This window comes from Macrotis lagotis, chromosome 5 (genome assembly GCF_037893015.1).
Source record: "Macrotis lagotis isolate mMagLag1 chromosome 5, bilby.v1.9.chrom.fasta, whole genome shotgun sequence".
NCBI classification, from domain to species: Eukaryota; Metazoa; Chordata; class Mammalia; order Peramelemorphia; family Peramelidae; genus Macrotis; species Macrotis lagotis.
In genome coordinates this window covers 137,162,315-137,187,210 of record NC_133662.1, presented here as the reverse complement: position 1 = coordinate 137,187,210, position 24,896 = coordinate 137,162,315, and the positions used below count along the sequence as shown (strand labels likewise).

Below are 24,896 nucleotides of genomic sequence, written 5' to 3'. Positions count from 1 at the left end.
GGGCTGTTATTTTTTGCAATTCCTATATCTGTTTTACATACAGTAAGACTTTAATACATGCTTGTTGAATGACAAATTCAATTAAACACATATTCATACTGAATTAAATGACTACCACAAGAAAGGAATTAATGTGAATAAAACCAGCACTATCAATTCCATTTTAAATATCTCTTACTTTTGGTTCAGTGACCCACATAAATGATGGCATCATTAATGAGCTCTAATGAAGGTTATCATTATATTCTCTAAACCTTCTACTTGTGTTGTTTACCCCTGTTGTTGCAGCTGTGTGAGTTGGATGGAGAATCTGAATGAATTGTTTTTCACAATAACCCTCAATCCACTTCCATGATCAGAGAATCAAATGATTATTCTATTTAGCATATATTTCCTTGATTGATTCCTTGAGCTTAGACTAATTATTTTACATTTTTCAACCTTGAAATACATCACTATATCAACCTGCTCTGCCAATCACCTAAATAACTTCAATGCTTGGAATCTGAACACCCCACTTCTCATTACTAGTTCTGTCTCCAATTTGGGTGTCAATTTAACTGTATATCTTGTTTTCTGTACTATTCCTTAAAGCTAATTTCTAGCATCTATGAAAGACCTGTCTGTCAAAGTGAACAATCTGCATGCAGTTCCATCATGATTTTCTGCCTTTTTTACTCCCATGCTTTCTGAAATAATTCGCTCTTTGGCTATAATATTGTTCTATACATACTCAGAAAAATAATTTTTCTCTGTGTGTATATATAAGAAGAGGATGGAAGTCAACATTTAATCAATCAATTAGCAAGAATTTGTAGAGTGATTAGAATTCATTCTTCAAATGGAAAAAGTAGGATGACATTATTAATTAATTAATTTAAATACATTATTATGAACTTCTTCTTCTTCTTCTTCTTCTTCTTCTTATTATTATTATTTTTCAGGGCAATGGGGTTAAGTGATTTGCCCAAGGCCATGCAGCTAGGTAATTAATAAATGTGTAAGACCAGATTTGAACTCCGGCTCCTCCTGACTCCAGGCTGGTGCTCTATCCACTATGCCACCTAGCTGACCCTCACATTAGGTACCTATTTAGAGCAAAACATTATGTTACATTCTGAACAAGATAAAAGGATAAATAAGACATGCCCTGTTTGTCTGTACAATCTAATTGGGAGAGGGTAACAAAAATTCAAATGGAATATCTTAAAATCATTATAAGACAACATATATATATATACATATATATATGTATATATATATATATATACATATATATATATATATGGTTATAGAGGACTTTCACAAGGTTAAGAGTTTTTGATCTTTTTCTTTGGTAGGCTAAAGAGAGCCATTTAATGACTATTAGATTCATGATGAAATGAGAAGAAGCAATACAGGAAACATGTACCATAGTGCAAAATACTACACTGGACTTGAAATCAAGACATACAAATTTTGGTCTTTCACATTTACCAGTCATGTCACCATGGACAAAGTCACTTAAGCACTCAGTTTTTATCTGTAAAATGGAGATAACACTATCTTTATTATCTCTTTTATGCAAAGGATTTTGTAAGCTTTAAAGTTATATGCACAGAATTACTATTTTGAATATGTAACATTACTTTTGCAATGACATGAAGTATAGACTGAAGATGGATAAGAAGTTGTAATTCTCAAGATGAGTAATACTGAGTCCTAGTACTCAGGTGATGTTACTGGAAACAAATGTAAAAATAGAATTAAGAGATATTGTGAAGGTAAAATAGACAGGATCTGATTATTTATTAGACTCAGGAGGTAAAAGATCAGAGGTAATCTCACAGTTTTGAGCAAGGTAGCTGACTGAGTTCATTGGCAGAAATAGGATTAACTTTTGGAAGAAAAATGAGAAGTTCCATTTTGAATGTGTAGAGTTTGAGATTCAATAGAGATATTCCAGAAGAAATCCAATATACAGCTGAAAAGAGGATCTGAAGTTTGAAAGAGAGACTAGGGATGGAGATAATAGATAAAGCTATGGGAAAAAGAAAATTTCAAGACAGAGAATTGTAGGAAGACATAGGAAGGAGGTAGAAAATAGAACTTTGAAAACTAATGGATCAGGAAGAAGAAGGTATACCAATAAAGGGGGAAAAAAAGAAAGGAACAGTCATAGGGCAGGAGCAGAAGAACAGGTAGGAAAATGATCAAGAAAGAATATTCAACAATTTCAAATGCTATAACTAAGGCAAAGAGAAGAATGATAGAAAATTCCAGATAATTTAAATAAGGACATAAAAATAAGGATAAATAATAATAGAAGATCATTGCTACAGAGTAGTGGAATCAGTAGCTAGATAATAAAGGTTTGCAGTATGTAACTGGGGGTAAAAATGGAAGGGGAGATCAGAAAAACAAGCATTTATTAAGTTTCCTCTGGTGACTCAGACTTCCTGGCCATCTTTTTTAATACTAGCTGCACCTTCAATCATTCTGCTCATTTCATAAGTCAAGGCAAGTGTTGGGATAGTCCTTGCTCTCCACTGTCACTTCCAGGTCTCTCCCCTTTTCTCCATCACTCAGTAACTCTCTTCCTTTCAAATCCATGCTATTCATATCTAACAATGAAGCCAACATCTTGTGGTAGTTGTCTATAGATGCCCAGGTCATACCCATTCCTTCTTAAATGAGTTGAAACCTGGTTTAACGAATTTTCCTTCCTCCTCAACTCCTGCCCTCATACTGGGAGATTTCAATGTAAATATTGATTCTCCCTCTGAAACTTTTAACAAGTTATTTCCTTAACTTAATCCCCTCCCCCCATAAACAACACCTCTACCCCACCTTAGCCACATCCATGGATGGTGATACCTCTTGATCTTGTCATTATCTACAAATGTACCACCTCCATGTTCAAGAATTGAGAAACTCTATTATCCCACCAAAATCTATTGCCTTTTCACCAATCTTTCTGCCATCTCTTACATACTTCTACTCTTTATCCACATCATGACTCCAATCCCTTGATCCTTTCAATTCTTTCCCAAGTCATCTTCTCTGCACTAGCCACTTTTTTTTCTCTCCCCCCATCTTGATTCCTTGATGAATCAATTCAACTCCATGTAATCCTCTTTTGACTTTCTAGCTTCCTCATCATAGTATCTATTACTTGCAGCTAAGACTCAGCACTGGAGCACTTACACTATATGTCATTTTCTCCTTTATTCCTATCTCTCATAATGAAATGAACTTACTCCTTACTGAGGTCAATCCCTTTACTTGTTCAGGAAATCCCATGCCATCCCATCTCTTCCAACAGAAAGTCCCCACTCTCCCTTCCATTCTTTCACTCTCTCTACTCACTCATTTCCTGCTGCCTACAGATATGCATGTCTTTCCCCATGATAAAAAAAATAAACAAACTTTACTCATTCCTTTCATCCCTGCTAGCTATTGTCCTAGAGTTCTTCTGACTTTGTAGCTAAACTCCTTGAAAAGGCTAATCTACCATTTTTTCTCCACTCATTTTTCTCAATATGACTTCTATCCAATGACACTGAACTCTTCAAGTTATTAATGATCTGTTATTAAGTCCAAAGACCTTTATTCATTTCTCATCCTCCTTTAGTCTCTGCAGCCTTTCCACTGTTGATTACCTTTACCTTCTTAATACACTTTTCTCTCTAGGTTTTCAGGATACCGCTTGTTTTTGGTTCCTCTTGTACCTTTCTAACTACTTATCTGTCTCCTTTGCACAACACTCCTCCAGATCAAGCCCTCTAACCAAAGTGTTCTATCCTGAGCCCTCTGATCTTCTCCTTTTCCAGGACTTGACTTGGTGATTTCATCAGCTCCCATGGATTTAAATACCATCTCTGTGTATATGATTCTCATATCTACCTTTTCTGCCCCCAAGCTCCTTATTGATTTAAAATCTCACATTTCTAACTACCTTTCAGGCAACTCAAACAGGTGATAAAGCAGAAATCTTAAATTCAATATGGCCAAACTAGAACTCATTATCTCCACCCATTCTCCCACTACATCCAAACCAACATGACAAATTACTTTCCCCAGTACTGTGGAGGGCAAAACTATCCTCTGAGTCTCCTAATCTTGCAACCTAAGAGTCATTTTTATTTCATACTGCCTCTTACCCCACCAAATAAAGAGTAAATTGAGGGAATGCCCATCAATTAGGGAATGGCTGAGCGAGTTGTGACAGGTCTAAACTATGAACCCATTTTGACTTTATTTTTGTGTAGGGTGTGAGATGTTTGCCTATGTCTAGTTTCTGCCAAACTTTTTTTCCAGTTTTCCCAGAAGATAGTGAGTTTTCTTATCCTAGAAGTTGGAGTCTTTGGGTTTATCAAATAGTAGATTCATATAGTTACTTACAACTGTTTCTTGTAAACATAATTTATTCTTAATGAGTAACAAATACTTTTGATAACTGCTGCTTTATAGTATAGTTTTAGATCTGGTTCAACAAGTCCACCTTTCTTGCATTTTTAAAACAATTTCCTTGATATTCTTTATCTTTTTCTTCTTCTAGATAAATTTTATTATTTTTTTTGTACTCAATAAATTTTTTTTTGTAGTTTAGCATGGCGCTGTATAAGTAGGTTAATTTAGGTAGAATTGTCATTTTTATTAAATTGCCTTGGCTGACCTATGAGCAACTGATATATTTCTGTTTGTTTATATCTGATTTATTTGTATGAAAAGTGTTTTGTAATTGTATTCATATAGTTTCTGGGTTTGTTTTGGCAGGTGGATTTGCAAATATTTAATGTTGTGTATACCTATTTTGAATGGAATTTTTTTTTTGTTGCTTTTGGACTTTGCAGGTAATATATGGAAATACTGGTGATTTATCAAGGTTATTTTTATATCTTGAAAATTTGATAAAAAATGTTCATTTTTAAAAATAGTTTTTAGTTGATTTTCTAAGGCTTTCTAAGTATTCCATTATATATCACCTGCTAGAAGTGAGAATTTTGTTTCCTTATTGACTCCTCTAATTCCTTCAATTTCTTTTTCTTCTCATTGATAAAGCTAACATTTATAGTACAATATTGAATAATAGTGGTGAAAACAGACTTTCTTGTTTCATGCTTGATCTTATTGGGAAAGCTTCCAGATTATCCCTCTTACATATATTTCTTGCTAATTATTTTAGATAGAAACTACTTATCATTTCAAGGAAAAATTCATTTATTCTTATGATCTCTAGTATTTTAATAGGAATAGATGCTGCATTTTGTCAAAGGCTTTTTCACCATCTATTGAAATAATCATATGATTTTTGTTACTGATATGATCTATTTATGCTGATAGTTTTCCTAATAAGGAACCAGTCATTCCCGGTATATCTTAAAGCTCAGGTCTGTCCAAACTTACTTTTAAAGTATTTATTGAAACAATAGACAATATATTTTGATTTGCCATTTTAGTGAGAGCTCTGTGGTAGCTCAGCTTCATTTACCAAAACACAGGCAGGAGGAAAGTTTGAAAGTACCTTTTTATTAGCTGTCCATCTTTTCCCCTGAAACTATATGCTGCGTTTTGCTGGATAATTGATTCTTGATTATATTTCAGACTGGCTTTGGCCTCTGTAATATCATATATCAGGTTCTCCAATTCTTTATTGTTAAGGCTAATAATTCCAGCATAATCCTAACCGTGGCTATTTGGTATTTCTTTCTGGATGTTTGCAGTATTTTTTCCCTTCAGATGACAATTCTGGAATTCGGCTACAATACACCTTGGAGTTGTACGTTGAGATTTCTTTCAGGAGGTGAGTTGAAGTTTTTCAGTGACCATTTTATCTTCTGGTTCTGGGACAGGGGTGGGGGACTTTTTTCTGCCTGCTATATTTAGTCAAACATTTAGTTAATTCATCCCCATAAAGTTACTAGATATATTGACTCATGAGTCCCATCTGTGGATTCTGTGGCACCTCCACATCATGGATCTTGTATAGCCCATAAGTCAGAGATTCCCTGCCCTGCTCTAGGATATTAGGGCAGTTTCCCTCAATACATTCCTGAAAGATACTGTTCAGGTTTTTTTTTTTAATCATGGTTTAAATTTAATCCAATTATTCATTTTTGTTGTTGTTTTGAATTTGTTTTGCAAGGCAATGGGGTTAAAGTGACTTGTCAAAGGTCACACAACTAGATAAATATTAAGAGTCTGATGCTGGATTTGAACTCAATTTCAGCATCAGTGTTCTACCCACTGCACCACCTAGTTGCCCTTAGTACAATTATCAAAATTATCTCTCTTAGATCTATTTTCTAGTTTGATCATTTTTCCTTTTTTAAAGAAAGATTTTATTCATTTTGTTTTACAAATTTTTCCCTCATTCTTGCTTCCCTCCCTCCACCCCCCAACAGAAGGCATTCTGCTAGTCTTTACATTGTTTCCATGTTATATATTGATCTCAGTTGAATGTGATGACTGAGAAATCATACCCTTAAGGAAGAAAAATAAAGTATGAGATAATAAAATTACATAATAAAGTAACTTTTTTTTTTCTAATTTGAAGGTAATAGTCTTTGGTCTTTGTTCAAACTCCATAATTCTTTCTCTGTTTACAGATAGCATTCTCCATTGCAGATAGCCCCAAATTGTCCCTGGTTGTTGCACTGATGGAATAAGCAGGTCCATCAAGATGGATCTTGATCATTTTTCTTATGAGGTACTTTTTTTCTCCTGTTTTTCTAGTCTTTGATTTAGTTCGATATATTTTTGATGTTTTATAGATTCATTAGTTTCTACTTGCCCAATTCTATTCTTTAAGGATTTATTTTCAGTTCATTTTGTATCTCACTTTCCATTTGATCAATTCTACTTTTAAAGATATTGTTATCTTCAGTGAATATTTAATGCTTCCTTTTCTAGTTTATTATAATTCTCCTGCATAAGTCTCATTTTTTCCTTCAGTTTTCTTCCTTTTTTGGTTTTTAAAGTCTTTTGCGAGCTCTTCCAAGAGAACGTTTTAGACTTGAGACTAATTCATATTCTCCTTTGAGGCTTCACATGTAGGCATTTTGTCACTGCTTTCCTCTTATAAAATGGTATTTTGATCTTTTCTGTCAGCCTAGTAACTTTCTTTGGTCATGGCTCTTTTCCTTTCTTTTTTTTGCTTATTTTAAAAGTTGAGCTCTGCTCCCAGGGCACAGGGGGCAAGGGTCCCAAGCTTGTTGTGCTGGGGACTAAGGGTCTGCTCACTGGCTTTCCACTCTGGGGCCTCAGGTGAGTGTGATTTGCTCCCTGCATTAGGAGAGCCTGGCCCAGCCCCATTTTGGGACATGCAGTATGTTGACCATGCTGTTCCCAGGACCCTCATTGTTGACTTCCTGTACTGCAGCTCTGCTGAGGTGAAACCCATGTGCCTCTTCTATCTGCCTTATGGCTAATGGTCTCCTGCTAGACAGATCTTTTCTGAAATCCCTCCAAGATATCTTGAGCTGAAGAGTTGTTTCTTTCTTTTAGATAAGTTCTGCTGCTCCAGAATCTGTGTAAAAGCTGCATTTAAAGTTGTTTCAGGGAGAAACTGGGAAAAACTCAGGGAAATTCCTAGCTTCTCTCTACCATCTTGCCCCCCCCCCCCCCCATTTAAAGTTTTTGAGATTTGCCCAGGGCAATATGTGTCTGTGTCAGAGCCAGAACTTGAACTCAGATCTTTTGTACTCTTAGGTTGTCTTTCTGTCCACTACCTGTCCACTGCCACACACTGCCTCCAACACAATATATTTTTTGTCATACTTAATACATACTAGCTGACTGACTCTCATATAGAAATGTACAAAGAATTCAAAAGAAGTTCAGGTGAGACCTAGCAGTTAGAAAGACTGAAATAAAGTAACTGCATATCTTTTATAATGGTATGTACTTTGTGTTACCTAATGCACCCCCTCTCATCTTACAGATAATAAACTTATGTGCAGATAAGGAAAGTAACTTAACCAAATCTCACAGGGAGCAAGTAGCAAAGCCAGGTTCTGAATCCTGGTTTTCTGACACAAAACCCAGAATTCTTTCTGTTGTAGCATGAAATATTATTTCTCTAAATCTATTTCTAATCTTCTTTACCATTACTAGAGTAAGTTTCAAGATTGAGATGATTTAATGGACTATAAATTTATATTGCAGAACCTTAGCTGAACCCTAACTGCCAAAGAGCAATTTTTATTCTAGCGTGATTAATTCTCAACCTTATTCTCCACAATGACTGTTCCAAAACTTTTCCTTTCTCAAGTTCTTCATCTATCTCTTGTCCTATACAATATTATCTCTGATTCCTGATTGCTTGAGATGAAGAAAATCCATACTATGCTTCTTTATTTTTTCTACCTCTTCATTTTAATATTCTTCATTACATGAATTGATGCTGAATGCAGTGAGCAGAATCAGAGGAACACTGCACACTTTAACAACAATATTCTGTTGTGATCAATTATGATAGACTTACCTTTTTTCAACAATGCAGCAAAGACAATTTTAAAAGACCTGTGATAGAAAATGTCATCCACATCAAAGAAAGAACGGGACTAGGGAATCTCTGGCCTAATGGTCTGGTGTTGTGAAGGCATCCTTAGGGAGGATTCAAAATTCAATAAATCTAGGAGCTTTTTAGGGGTAAATTAATTAAATATTTGACCAAATATATCTAAATATCCAAATGCCCTTTGGCAGAAAAGAGGTTCCCTCCCCTTGAACTATGAAATATGAATGTGAATTGAAGCATACTTTTTTACTCTTATTAAATTTAGTTTTTATTTTTTCCTTCTCATGATTTTTCCTTTTGTTCTGATTCTTCTCTGATTCTTCTATTACAATGTGACTAATATGGAAATATGTGTAGCATGATTGCACATGTAAAACCTATATCAGATTACTTGCTATCTTATGATGGAGGGAGGGAAGGTCAGGAGGAAGGAAACTTTACAAAAATAAATGATGAAAATTATCTTTACATATAAAATTGGAAAAATAAATAAATAATTTTGTTTTTAAAAAAGGTTAATGGTCTAATCACTTCATAATTATTAATAGATGTGAGGGTCTACTAATAATTACTAGGTGAAGGCCTACTAATAAATAATAGGTAAGGGCCTACTAATAGTTATTAGGTGAGGATCTACTAATTTTTGTACTGGATATTACTTGCACCAATGAAATGACATATCTGAACCAGAAACAAAAAAGATCATACATAAATATAAATTTTATACAATTCCATTTAAAGCATGTGATCTAATTAAAAACTTATAGACTAGCACCTAGCACAGTTCCTTGCACGTTGCAGGCATTTAATGAACAGTTTTCTGTTTGACTAGTTGACTAAAAGACTTCATTATAAATAACTTTTAATACTATAGAGATGCAGCTAAGATCTGAAACAAAGATTCTGTAAAAGGAATTAAGCTCTAGTCAGGTTACATACAATGTTGAAGATAATAGGAGGGACTACTTTCCATTGCAGATCATTAATTTTAATATTTAATAACCAGAAGAAACGACCAATGAAACAAATCTAGTAAAATTCTATTGATGTTATTATTAGCAGACACTCATAAAAAGATAGTGCTTGAATAATAATAACCAGCACATACTTGTAAATGCCAGCATAGCTAACAGCTCCTTTGAGTGAGGTTGATAAGAAGTGGTAGTCTACAAGACACACACACACACACACACACACACACACGTACACACATATGTAAGAGGAAAATTTGTAGTTAATTTCATAACAGTGTTTTTATGATGGAGCCATTTGGAAAAGGACTCTGGTCACTGACTTTAATAAATTAAAATATAAGAAGAAGGCATTAGCCATATTAGCACTTAACTACTATTGCATAGATAGGCATGGGACAGAGAAGAAACACATTCCACAATCATGAATATAAGTTTACCGTGTTTTGAAGAATTGGAAATGGAGATAAATGAAGACTCATGATAAGCCAGAACTCCGAAAATAAAATAGGTCACATGTATGAAACCTAAATTATGTAAAGTCAGACAAGGCTAGGTAAAGAGCAGAAGTTTTCACTCAGGGCTAATTAAACTGAAGAGGAGGTGGGAAGATGTAAAAAAATGTAGGAAATGAGACTCAAAAACATGAATTCACTTAAGAACTAAGAACAGCAGAAAACTGTCTGATCTTGTTCTAGTTTTTTTCTTATAGGCAACCCAGTTTTGAGCACTATGACCTTAACAACTGTGCTAAGCAGGCCAGAGAAAATAGCAGTCACTCCAAGAAGAGAAAAAATGCTGACAGCTTAACTATTAGTGTATCCTCCAGTATTAGTGTCAGCTTATTTTGTCTGAAACAGAAGGAGAACATGTGTATGTTTTTCTTAGGGCAGAAGAAAAAGAAACTCAGTTATTGAAATATAGATTAACTCACTAGTGACAATGAATGTTAGACCTTCCTGGCAATCTGGAACACATTCAAATTCTGACCATAAATCAGAAAATCATACTAAAATCATAAGAAAGAAATAATTTCTGGGTAAAAATAGCTCCCTTTTCCAAGGCATTATTAACAGTTACTGAGCACTTGAAAGGTTAAAGCATTTTCCTTGCAAGTATTTTTAATTATCATTTTGAAAATGGGGAAACTGAGGTCTTGAGTAGTTAAATATCTTGCTCACGGTCATGCAGTTAGTTGCCATCATATCTTAGACTCATGTTCTAAATCCTTCTTGCTATAAAATCAGTGCTCTTTTTGATTAAACAGTATGACTTAGGTGATAGATTCCTGTCTAATCATATTTAAATCCAATATTTTTGTGAAAATAAATAGAACACAAAATCTGGCCTGAAAACTAGAGAAGAGAGGCAAATATGTTCTCTTCCTCATACTGGAATTTGGCTGCTGGTTTTATAAACATCCTCCTTTAATTTTAACTAATAGTTGGCTGTGCAAACACAAATGGGGCCAAATTCTTACACCTTTTAAAACTTTGCTTCTTTGAGAAGCCTAACATACTCCTAACCCCAATCTTTGCCATTTCTATTTCCAAAGTTTATTCAAGTTTGACAACAGAATCTAATCATTCTGAAACTGTTGAGCCCAGCCTTGCAATTTGTCCACTTGCAAGAAGAGATTTCTAAGAGAAGGAAAGGATGCTAAAGATCACCTTAGAACTAACACCCCCCAAGGAAATTCATTGAGTTGGCCAAGGTTAAAAAAAAAGGTATTAGTCAACTGAACTGGAAGTTGAATTTAGGTTATCTAAGTTCATTTTTTTTACTGTATTGTTATTGAGTGGTCTCAGTCATGTCCATTTCTCTGTGACCCTGTCTGGGATTTTCTTGACAAAGATATCGCTCATTTTATAGATGGGGAAACTGTGGCCAACAGGGTTAAATGAATTGCTGTTTGTCACACTACTAGTAAGGATCTGAGGCCATATTTAAACTAGGAAGATGAGTATTCCTGATTCCAAGCTCGGTGCTCTATCTTTTGAACAGTATAGTTGAAAGAGATTTCTATAGAATCTTAATCATATCTCTCAAAGGTCATTATACAATAGTATAGCCAATTTTGTATTTATAATTAAATATAAGAAAAATTTCCAGGAAAAGTTATGAAATTTTCCTCTCTGGAAATCTTTTGAAAATACAACGTCAAAAGAAACAAACAAATATAATGTTGATTTTGTTTGTTTTGCTTACTGAATCCCCATATGTCCCTTAGGCAGCCAAGATGGAAGTACAGTGGCCACTCAGTGACCCAACCCTCCTGCTAATTGGTATAGAAGCTTTGATCTCTGTTTTTATAACCCAAACAGGTTTACCACCCTTTCCTCCCTATCAGTTTACCTTGTTGGTACCAGACAGAATGTGCATCTGGTTGGTTTAGCCCACAGTAGCTTATACCCTATGAACACAGTCTTCCAGCTTCAATCTTTCGAGTCCCAGAGGCTACAAGTCTATTCTACCATGTTTAACCTTAAAATAGAATGATTTTTAAATTCATATATCTTTCTGTGAGCTGCAGATTGGTTTCAGTGTCCTCTTACCCCCCCTCTTCTAGCTTTTAAATCTACACTTAGATCAGTTGGCTATGGAACATCATAGTATAGGGAATATAGACAGCGAGTTATAAAAGACTGGAAATGGAGACAGAAGGGTGAGAATAAAAAGAAATGATTCACTATGAAATGGCCACAATTTATCACCCCCAAAATGGATCCATTGTTTAGAGTCACCCAGATCCTGGATGAAGCCTTTACATTTTAGCTGTTTATTTCCTCCACTTATTGGCAGTGAATTTGTTTAGTAGCGATTAATGTATGTATAACTTCACAGCAGCTAATTTAAACCAAGGTTTATCCTGATACATGAGAAGTAAACATACCATAACAGATTGTATTATGATAGCAAATATGTAAAACATAGTTATTTTTCCCCACTTTGAAAAAAAGAGAATAAATATGAGAAGAGGAAATGATACATTGCAAACTATTACTTGTGGAATTTTCATTTTTCTTTAAAAATAGCAATGAATATTTGTTTAAAACACCATATTCCACTTATTTTTATAAATGATCTATGCCACAAAAACCCATTCTGATTAGGAGGTTAGAAAATGTTTTTAAAGTTCAAAAGGTATACAAAGAACCAAGTCTCTAAGCAAAGCCCAACAAAGGCCAGTACTGTTCAAAAGTTAATCATATTCCATGTAAGTGTTGATATTTGTACATACATAAGAAGGGGACCAGAGGAGCAAATGATAAATTAAATTATTTCTTTCCCAATTAACTTCATAAATTTGCAAGAAGAAGATTTTGATGTATATGTATATTCCAGAGAGGAGGGCTTGTCTTCTGATCTTCTTTTGGGCATGATTAAAGGATTGTAATTGTCTACAGATAGGTTGGTTGCAGAAGGGATTACCCCATCTATGTTCTATAAAAGAGAACAGAGAAACGATTCACCTTTTACTTTTCCTCTACTTTCTATTCCTTGGGCTTCTAATCCAAGTTATAGAAAACTTGGGAGGTGGTCTTGATTTTGATATTTCTTCCTTTTCCTCACACATGAAAAGAAAACAGTCATTTGTAGGAGAAGCACATGGCTACCAGCAAGTATTTGTCTAGGCAAGGGATTTCCTGCACTTACTTTTCTGGCTTTCTTCCCTTTCTCTTTCCTTTTCTAAGCACTTCTCAGAAATTTGTGATCCTGAAAACTTGTCATTTTGATTTTGGGAATTACTCCATGGATAATCCTTAGAGAGATTCTAAGTTCTGGAATTTCTAATCAAGAATTGTTGAGTTGATATAAAAGTTAGACTACCTAAAGGGAAATTTCTCCTAGTGTTCTTGGAAAGGAATAAAAATGTTTCTTCCCAAAGTGTAATCCTAATTCTGAAGATCTAAAAATTGCTTCACCAAATGGAAGAGAAGTGAAAGACATCTACTAATTTTATTATTTCCACAAGTTGTTCAGACAATACAAGTCAGAAATGAATGAGTCACAAATGTTCGGGTACTCCAGAATCTATTCATATTCCAGGGGGAGATTAATGAACTATTTTATAATTTTGTATATCATCTGTGGTGGATGAAATGAAGCCTGTCCCATTCCTAAGGCTCATATTGATCATGGAATGCTTCTATACACTTCTATACACTCTGTACACTTATACACATTTGAGGAAATCTGAACCAAATTATAAAGAAGTTTCATTTTAAAGCTTTTTCCTGGAGTTTTACTCTGGAATGGGGAAATGAACTAGAGACAGACCGAGGTCTATATGAGCTTAAAATCTTGGGAAGGGGGGAGGTTACACCATGGGTAGAAGATCAATATAGATATTTTCTGAATGTTTAAATCTCTCTCCATATTTATACACATATATGTAAAAACATAAGCACATAGATCTACCTTTAGAGTGTATATAAATATATACATATGTGTATGTCTATGTATTTATATAGACATGTATAAATTTATAGTGAGACAGGCAGAGAGAAAAAACCCAAAGAAAAAGAAACAGAATATATATATATATATATTCAACAAAATTCCCATTGATTCAAAGACCAATGAAATCAGGAGTTAAGGGGGGTTTTTATGTTTTTTTTTAATTAGATAAAACTCCATTATGGCTAGGATTGTGGCACACACACACACACACGCACACACATATAAAGCCCCTAAGAAATGTGAATTTGTTGCTTTGTTCTTAGAAAACCATAGTGCTTTGCACACAACTGGTTGACTTATTTGTTCATTTGCATTGAGACATAATCTATCAATTATTACATTTTAATGTATGTTGTGTAAATTTACATGCATACATGTATATAATGTATCTCCTGGTGATGGAAAATGGAATCTAGATACAATTGGTAGGACCTGCTGTTCTACTGTGGAAAATAATAAGAATATTTCAAATTTTCTAGCATATATACTTGAAGATGTTTTCTAGCAGTATTACTTGAAAGCAAGAGACCTAAAGCCAAGTGTCAACAGTTCTTTATAAGATCAAATAATAAATGTAAATATATTAATGATATTTCCCCACATTTCTGCCCTATCTGTGAGGCAGACAGATAGTCAATAAGCATTATAATCAAGACACTATGCTAACTATTGAAAATACAAAGAATGGCAAAAGATAGACAAACAAATAAGCCTAAATATTATGGGGATAGCAAGATGTTTGTGTTACAGATTTGGAATCTAAATTTCCATTAACTCAGGATCCTGACCACTGACAATCTTCCATTCCACAGTCCAAAGGTTTCTAAGTTCAAATCATATCTCCGCTACTTATTACTCGTGTGACCTCAGGTTAGTCACTTTATCTCTCATAAATGAGGAAATGAGGAAATGAGGAAACTGACCTTCAAGACCACCAAGGTCTCTTCCAAATCTGGATCTATGATACTTTTAGTATTCCCTGATGAACAGAATACCTATATAAGAAACATCTCATTTCTACAAAGTTGACCAGGAGGAGATGAATTTTAGGGAAAATAGTGTATCATGAAAATTTACTAAGGCAGAGAAGATTGTTATTTTCAGTAGTGAAAAAATCAGTGAAGACCTTTGGGAAGGTATCTTCAATGTAAGGTTTGTTTCCAGGGAAAGGAGTTGAAATGAATTAAATAATAATTTCTGCAAAGCTCTATCTGAAACTTACGCAGATGAACATAAACAAACTGAACAGCAACAGTGATAAAGGTCTTCTCCCCTAAGTGAATGGCACTGAGTAAGTAAAACTGATTCCTCCATCTCCAATTCCCTCTATATTCCACCTGTCCTTATTTCAACACTCATATATAACTCATACATAAACACAAAAGATGCAAAAGTCCCATCCAAATATTCCTTCAAATGAAAATCTAAAAAACTGTCTTGAGTACATCATTGGGCTGAAGTTTCTACATTCTCAATTATTTGCACTTCTAAGAATAATCATGATGCCAAGTGATATAAAGATTGAGGAAAAAGGAGAAATCTGACTGTGTATATAAAATTCTGTCACAAAAGATCAAAATAAAATCAAAGCTCTCTGTGACAAAAATAAGTGTCTCTGACAGGTGACAAAAATAAATGTCTAAGAATTAATGTTGGTCCCTCTAGGGATTTTTAGATAAGACAGCTATATTTTGATCATGGCATCAAGGCAAAAATCTAAGTTCTACTTTTATTTATGGACCAGAAGAATATAAAGGGGTTGTGGCAATATGGGGGAACAAATTTTATGTAAATAACTTAAAGGTCTCTGTGTGAAGGAACTGAAGCACAAATCACCATGGCAACCATGAATATTTAGTTCTCATTCTTGTGACAATCCAAGGAAATTAAAAGTAATAATCCCAGCCAGAGAAGATGAGAGCACCATGAAATGGGGGAAAATGTATTGTACTTTAAATTCCAAACTCCCAAGAGGCAGTACCACATTCAGTCCATCCAGTTCTTTTGTTGCTTAAAATAGTATTGCTTATAGATTGCAGTTAAAAAAAAGTAAAATGAAGGGGGGATAGGGAAATGTGTGTGTGTGTGTGTGTGTGTGTGTGTGTGTGTGTGTGTGTGTGTGTCTGAAGAGAGAGAATCAGACAGAAAGAGAGAGAGAGAGAGAGAGAGAGAGAGAGAGACAGACAGACAGAGAGACAGAGTGACAGAGTGCAGTGTCAGACAGACAGAGAGATGTAGGAGAGAGACAGAGAGGGAAAGGGAGAGAGGGAGAGAGGGAGGAGGGAGGAGGGAGAGAGACAGAGAGACAGAGACAGAGATAGAAAGACAGAGTGAAACAGAGAGACAGAGGCAGAGACAGAAAGATAGAGAGAAACAGAATGACAGAGACAGAGATGTGAGAGGGAGACAGAGAGGGACAGAGAGGGAAAGAAAGGGGGGAGAGAGGGAGGGGAAGAGAGAGAGAGAGAGAGAGAGAGAGAGAGAGAGAGAGAGAGAGAGAGAGAGAGAGAGAGAGAGAGAGAGAGAAAGAAGAGAAGAGTGTACAATTTTTATAGCAATAAAAAATGCTGACTTTGATTTTGTGAATGTCCCACAGAGGAATGTTCTTCATCTGAGATATGTATTTAAGTTACTGAATCATACCATTACAGATTAGAAATGAACTGTTGGACTTATGTTCGGAAATAGTTTATCATTGAGTCCTTGAGTTATTATTAATATTCTCTCTGTACTCTTGTCCTTCATGATATCATCTATTCCCATAGGTTCAATTATTATCTGTATAACAATGACTACACAATCTCTATATCCAGCTTGAATTTATCCCCTGAACTCCAACCTTACATCTCATTCTGCTGGCTGGATATTCTACTAGTATTTACCTTTGGGACCTTAACTTCAACATGAATAGAACTTAATCCATTATTTTTCCCTCACCTCTTCACCAAACTTTTCTATTCCTTTTGAAGACTCCATCATTCCCCAGTAATTGTGGAGCTATCTTAATCTTGTCTTTTTTCATACCCTTTATTGAACCAGCTGATAAGTTCTATTGATTCTATTTCCTCATCACCTTTTTATCTGTCAGCTTCTCTCTACTGACATAACAATGAGATAGTTTAAGGCCTCCTTACTTCTCATCTGGACAACTATAACAAATATAACTATAACAAACGGACTCCAAATTTTCAGTTACTCTACCCTCTTGATCTGTACCTAATATACTTCTATTTAAATAATTTTCCTGAGATACTTTTCTCTACATAAAATCCTTCTGCTCAAAAACCCCCCAACAAAAACCTTTATTAACTCTTTATTTCTTTTAGCAGCAAGCTAGATAGTACAGTGGGTAAAACACTAGTCCTGAAGTCAGGAGGAACTGAATTCAAATTCAACATCAAATACTTACTAGCTGGGTAACTTTGGGCAAGTCACTTAACCCTGATTGCCTTGCACCTAGAGCCATCTCCTGTCATCCTGATTCATATCTGAACACTGGATGCAGATGGCTCTGGAGGAGAAAGTGAGAATGTTGACTTAGTCCAGTACCCCTTCACTCAAATCCAATTCACATACAGGCCATGGCATCACCTACCTGATGTCATAGTTTTCTTTGAGAAAGGACAAACATCAGGAGAGGCTATGAAATCCTTAGTCCATCCTTTAAGAGTTCACAATCTAGTTCCAATCTGCCTTTCATTTTTATAAGACTCCAGGATTGAAATATATTCCCTCAACACTTTTATGTTTACAAATTCTTCAAAGCTCAAGAAAAGTGAGTGACTTCTCATCAATAAAGCCTTAATTGATTTCCTTACCCCAAACTTCAGTGCTGTCTCCCTTCTCACATTTTCTGGCAAACTGTCCAATCTTTCCTTTGCCTTTGCCCCTTCACTCCCTGGCTAGCAATATGTGTCTTTCCAATGGTGCATTACCCATTTATCTGTAAAAAGCAAAATGTATCTGGGCATGTGAAATATTTCCATTTACCTGCATGAAGTTGACCCCCTGAGAGTAATGACTGCATAGTTTGTGTTTTTGTATCTTCATTGCCTAATACAGGACGTAAAACATAGTTGGTACTAAATAGGATAATGTTTCTTGACTTTAATTGAAAATTTCTTTTTGTTAACCAAACAGCAAAAAATTTTAAACCAAATTCTCTTTAGTCAAAATAATAAGGAAAAAGAAAACAATTCTAATGAAATTCTAATTTCCTAAATGAAATGACTAAATAGTAAAGGAATTATTTTTCTTGAATATATTTCATGAACTGTACATACACATTTCTATAGCTATTGTGGGAATTAGAACAGTAAGTGGTAGTAAGAATTGAGTGAACTATATTGACTCCAACTTGTGATTCAATTCTAGGTCTAGCTCAATTCTTTTTCTATTTAATTATGGGTATAGTCCCATTTTGAGAAAACTTTATTCAATTGGGGAAATTGTGAGGAAAAAAAATTTCCTTGCGTGAATTTAGCCTATATGACTAGGAAGTTGCACCTCTTCTCCTTTCTGCTTAAAGGAGTCCTTTAAATAAAGTTTTCTTATAGTTATATATCTCAAACCATCCATCCATTGTCTGAAAAATAACCCCAAACAGGTTATTCATTTATTGTTACCATGTTCCTATGATTAAAGACAGACACCTGAGGGGAATAGTTCAGGAATTGAGTTCAGGGAATTGCACCTTTTTACTCTCCCCTTCTCAACTTGGAAAATCCCTAATCTTTTCTCCAATTAGAATTCAGACTTCTAATTTTGTACCCTAGTTAACTGTTTTCTTTTAATTATTGGTCTTATTTGATTAATTGTTTTAATGCATAAAAATGTATTTATCTACCACTATATCCAGGGTCCAATGTAAATCTCAGGAAGAACTGACCCAATTTGCTATGTCAATTGACAAGCACTACTTAATACTAAATTGATAAGCTCAGAATTCATTTCCCCAGTCATTTCAACTTTCACATGCTACACTATATAATGCCTCTTTTATCTTCCTAAACTTCTACAAAGATGATCCTTTAAAGGGACCCAAAGTGTATCTTGTAGCTCAGAAGTATGCAACATCTATGTACAACACAATATGTAAGCACAATATTGAAGACTCCCAGGAAACTTTGCCAAATATATTTGATCCAGAAAAAAGAAATGAAGAGTATGGACTGAAGTCTTGTTTGCCATAAGGAAATGTGAATTAAAAACCTACCACCAAGGAAGAAGAAATTACAAAGTAATAAATTTATGCTTTGTAGTTAGTTCATTAATAGAAAATAGACTTCCATTTGACTAACACAAATACACTGTGACTAAAATATATTCTGCTGTGATTTATCAAGAAATTTCCCTAAGGTACACTGTATAAAAATATTTTTCATATATTGTATTCATTTCATATATTTATCTATATAACTGTAATTAATGAATATATGATTTATAATCACAAACATATACAATGTACTATATATGTGTGTACATATATACCTAAATATGTAATGTATATGTAAATATAAGTTTACACACACATATGTACCCAAATCACAAGATATTCATATTGATTATAATTTATAGACCGAGGATTAAAGTATAGGTCTTCTTAATCCTTATTCCATGGGTTTCCCATCTTAAAAGAAACTTCTATCATAAATATTCATCCTTGTAGACTAACTCTGCAAGAAGAACTATTATTTGGACATGATCCTTCACAGAAAGCAGGACTTGATTGCTAGAATAAAAATGGTAGGAACCTTAAGAGGAAGTGAAAGTATCATAGAAAGAGCATGGCTCGAATATGGGGACCATGATTTAAATGCCACCTCTGATACTACTGGTATGATCTTGGTTAAGTCATTTAATTCCTCAGGACCTTTGTTTCATGTGTAAATTGAGGAGGTTGGGCAAGATGCTTCTAAAGTTCCTTTTAGTTCTAGATAACTTGCTTCACACATATTTGTTTGCATGTAGTCTGTCCCATTAGACTGTTAAATTCTGAAGGTCAGGAACTATCTTTTGTCTCTCTTTGCATCCTTAGTGCTAAACTCAATGACTGCCACACTTAAGTAAGCACTTAATAATTATTTATTGAAATGAATTGAATGGATAACTTAGATGTTGTCTCTTCTATTGTGATAGATATTCCTTGAGCACCGGGATTCCTTTGCTTTTCTATTTGTATCTCCAGGGCTTTCCTGTACACAGTTGATGAATACTTTATTCATACCTTTATTTATACCATAGTCTGAGATTGGATTTGAACTCAGGTCCTTCTGACCACAGGGTCAACATTGTATCCACTTTTGCCACATAGATAACCCAATTATTTCTTTTTAAAAAAAAGTTATAAGCATTGCTATAAGATTCATATATGCTAAGGTCACTTGAGTTTGAGTTCAATAATTTTGACTTGCTAATCTCATCAAAGAGAAGTTATTCCTACTTCTAAACTTGAGTTATTGGATAATAGCCTTTAATAAGACTAGTAATTAAAACCAGCCTTTCTTCTCACTGGTTTAATTGAAAAAGAATGAGACTTAGATTGAGCTCTCAACTCTGACATTAGCTATGTGATCTTGGGCAAATCACTTTAACATAATACTAAATACTTCAGTTTTATGAACTGCAAAATGAGCCTCAAGCCTCCTTTTGTTACTAAAAGTATTTGAGATCATGTAGTATTCTTGCATTTTGCTTTGTTTTTATCTTTTTCTTAGAGATCCAGTTTGGGCTAAAAAAGAGAAGTCTCAACTTTACTATGAAAAAGTTGTTCATTTCTGCTCCTACTGATAGAGTATCTTAAGCTATGTACACATTTCTCTTTATTCTAGTTTTGTCAGGTCAATGGGAGAAAAGTCAGGTTTGGGTCATATCCTATATAATAAATATTTTTTATTTTCAAGTATATTTTTTTCATAGTCAACTAGGGTGAATAAGAACACTATATGACAAACAAGAAAACATTGGCTAGTTTTTTAAAACAGATTGGCTAGTCTGACTATTGTATTTCGGACAATACTGGAACCGTGGGAGAAAAAACATCCAAAAAAATCAATTCAATTCAAGTACATTCATTTTCTCTGTTCTCCTCTGCCTACCCACATACCCATGAGCCAAATTGGCCTAGAAAAGGATGACTCTGGCATATAGTAGGTTGAACAGCTGTTTGATTCACTTTATTTTAGTTTTTGTCAGTTGGCAGATTGAGATCTCTCTGCTGAGAATGCTATTTGGAAAATGGGGTATATTTTCCTTCCCCAAATACTTTCATTTTTGGATTGGAGGAATGAAAATTGGTGAGGTACTAGATACAGATTCACATTACCATTGGCCTACAATGTAATTTAAGAGATTTATTGTCAAACTTTATTTCCCCTTTCCCTTTAAAATGTTAATGCATAAAAGGTCTCTGTGCCTAAGATACATATCTTGTATTATAACATATAAATATGTATGTATATGTGATTGTTAATGCCAAAAGACAATGATAATGATGCAGTCTATGCTTTGAATGAAAAAAAAAATATTAAGACAGTTTGGTGAAACTTCCCTTAGGCATCTCTGAGAAGCTAGAGAGGATGAAGGAAGGAGACATTTAAACAACAACAGCTAACTAACATTTATATAGCACTTTGATTTTGTGAAGAACTTCACATATTTTACCTCATTTGATCATCACAACACCTCTGTGAGGTAGGTGCTATAAAACAGGACATGGATTTTCACTTCATCTTCACAGTCTATATAGCAATCCAGGCAGTCTGTCTTACCATCTGTCTGCCATTGCTACCCTGCCTCTCCTTGCTTAGATAGCTCCCACCACACTGGGCAAAGATCTCCATATCCTAAAAAAATTTAATTCAGTGATCATTGAAGTTACCATGCTATATAGCTCAATATTCCTAATTAGTGATTGATTAAGGATACATGAGATACCTTGGGCCATTAAATCTATTAGATCTTAGATTATGCTTCACTTTCACATCTCAATGAGTCATCCACCCAGTTTATCTTGCCATCTGTCCCTCACAGCACAGAGATTCCTTCCTTAGGATCCCCTTGAAATCCCAGTAATCAAATCAATAGAATCATTGCTTCTGGAAAGGAATTGTTAATTGATTGTCCTATATATCTGCTCACATATTTCTCTCTATATGGAAGTTTCCTTCTCTGGCCATCACTCCCCTAACATGAACTGTTTTGCTTATTAGAATGCATGTTCTTTGAGAGCAGGCATTATCCCTTTTTGTCTTTTGTACTTCAAAGCTTACAGCATCTGGCACAGGATTTTTTTCATTCATTAACTAATTAATTAATTTTCTTTCATTCATTCATAAAGGAGAGAATGAAGAATCATTCTAGATAAAGAGATGATCTTCACAGAATGGATAGCATAAAGGTAATTTTTAAAAAATATACTGAGATGACAAAAGGATGAATAAAAAGGTTTTAGGAGGTAACCAGGGAGATAGAAGATTTATAAACTGAAAATGAAACAGGAAACTAGACTCAAATCTAAACCTAGTGAAGTTATGAAGAGACACCTAGTCATTCATGAAGAATGACCCTGGAATCTAGACTAGAGAAAAAAAAAACTTATTATTTGAATGGCTGAAACACTTGAAACATACTGATCAAGTTCTTAAGGTAAGAATGTTGGTATCTGTGGTCTACCTAATGTTCATTTAGTTTGAACCTTACTAGATATATGTCAAACTAACTATGGATTCTTCAGTGGATAGCAGAAGAAAAAGATCCTAAAGAAAAATCAAAATGGAAATGATTGTGATGCCTAGGAGAAAAAAGAAAAAAAAAAATCTCCTCTTTCCCCAGGTAGCAGAAACAGAAAATAAAGCAAGCAAATATTAATGGAATCCAACTGGGAAAGTTTCTCTTTGGTTTCTGCCTTTGGGCTTATGTTTCATTAGGTAAGTATACTCCATCTTCATAATAGGTGCTCATATACTAAAAATGAAATAAAATTATCCCTTCTTTTCTTCAAAACATGACTCACTCACTATCAGAAATTGTTAAGCTTAAGTCACTCATCTTACAACTTATGCCCATTTCTTCTTGTCTGGTCTACTTTGGAATTGCAGATATAACTCCATATAATACTATTCAATCTATCTTTAAAACTGTTTTATAACTTGTTTAAATGTGTTTGTGAAATCTTATGCTGCTTTTCTAACACAATTTAAAAAAAAATAGTTATCTCTGTAGTCTATTTTGCCAATTCAATCCTAGAAACAGCTTTGGTCTTACCTCTCCATTTTCCAGGGGGTGGATCTTGGAATAAAATGAAGTGCATATCACCTCATCATCTTGTGCATATGATGGTGGCCCAGTACGTGGATAAATGCCATAACGGGTTAGACATTCTGTGTCAGTGATAGCATGGTACTGCCATGGCTTGTATTCAACACCATCTAGAGAGCGTTCCAAAATCCAGTTTCCAGGTCGTGGTGAGTTTGCTGCTTTTATAATTACATATGCAATTTGGAACACCTGGGGAACAAGAAGAACTATCAGTCAAAAAGCATTTCTAAATGCCAATTATATACCAAGAAATATCTTAACCTCTGGGGATGCAAATAGAAAAATGCAACAGAACCTGCTTTCAAGGAACTTATTTTCCTTTTATATGATTACATAGAAAATCAGTATATACAAATAAATACAAGATAATTTGGGGGAGGATGATTGGGAAAGGTTTCCTATAAGAAGAGGTATTTTGACTGAACTTCAAAAGAAAACTAATCAATTAAACAAAATCAATGCTAAGATTTGAATCTATCTATTCCGTCACCAAATTCAAGGCTTGTTACCACTAAAATTAATTGTCTCTCAGTAAAATGAGAATGAATGAAGATGACAGTGAAAAAGAATCAAGGAAAGCAACAACAATAGTAGTATAGTAATTAAAAGGTTCATATATCATAATGACCATCCCCCATAATCAAATGAAATTATTTCTAACATTAGGTGCCAACTTCATGTTGTCTTTTATTATTATAAATGATTCATGAGGTGAATCAGAATCACTGGACATCTGCTTTTCTTCAATTTTTGTTCTTTTCATGACCATATGGATTATGACAGAGAAGAAACTAGAAATTGGAATATTAAATTAAGGATGGTAATGCAGTGATATAAATAAGAGGTAATATCACAACACATTTGTCTGTGACTTTTTCATTTAATCTCCAAATAATGCCTGCAGGATGTTAAAGTACATTATTAACATTACACTGTGTCCAACTTTCCTTGTGAACACCGACTTATTTTCAAAAATGTTTTCATCCAAAATATGTTTATTGAATAAAGCTTTATTAAAATAAAAAATTTGAAATAAAATTGGGACTTGAATCTCAATACTGTTAGTGAAATTCTCAACCTTGAACAATGTGTCAAACTTGGGAACACAAGTTTATATTGTTGTTCAATCCAACTCTTTGGGATGCCATTTGAGGTTTTATTGGCAAAGACACTGGAGTGGTTTGGCATTTCCTTCTCATTTTACATATGAGGAAACTGAAGCAAAAAGGGTAAAGTGATTTGACAGGTATCACAATCAGCTAGTAAGTGAATGGGGCTAGAACTCAGAAACTTGAGTTTTCCTGTCCTCAGGCCTAGTACTTTGCCACCTAGCTGCCTTTCAAGGTTATAAAGGTTATAAATTGAATTAATTTTAGAAGTTGTTGTTCAGTTGCTTAGTCATGTCTGACTCTTCATGACCCAATAATAAGTTTTCTTGAGAAAGATAATGGAGTGATTTGTCATTTTCTTCTGCACTAAATTAGACAAAATGAGATTAAGTGACTTGCCCAGAGTCATACAGTTACTGAGTATCTGAGACTGGATTTGAACTCAGGTCTTCCTGACTCCAGTCTCACTGGAGTCTCTAGCCACTGAGCCAATTATGGGACATCCTGGTTCTGACTTAGATCTGATCTGGC

General features: G+C 34.4%; 1 protein-coding gene across 5 annotated transcripts in view; it reads right to left on the bottom strand.

Annotated features, from left to right (window-relative positions):
- LAMA2 (laminin subunit alpha 2) overlaps nt 1-24,896 on the bottom strand; it is an 811,978-nt gene that overhangs the window by 545,449 nt on the left and 241,633 nt on the right. For all 5 annotated transcript variants that reach the window (XM_074187557.1, XM_074187558.1, XM_074187559.1 and 2 more), the window contains exon 4: nt 23,203-23,445. In XM_074187557.1, the coding sequence (XP_074043658.1) occupies nt 23,203-23,445 (243 nt within the window). The remainder of the gene's footprint in view (nt 1-23,202; nt 23,446-24,896) is intronic.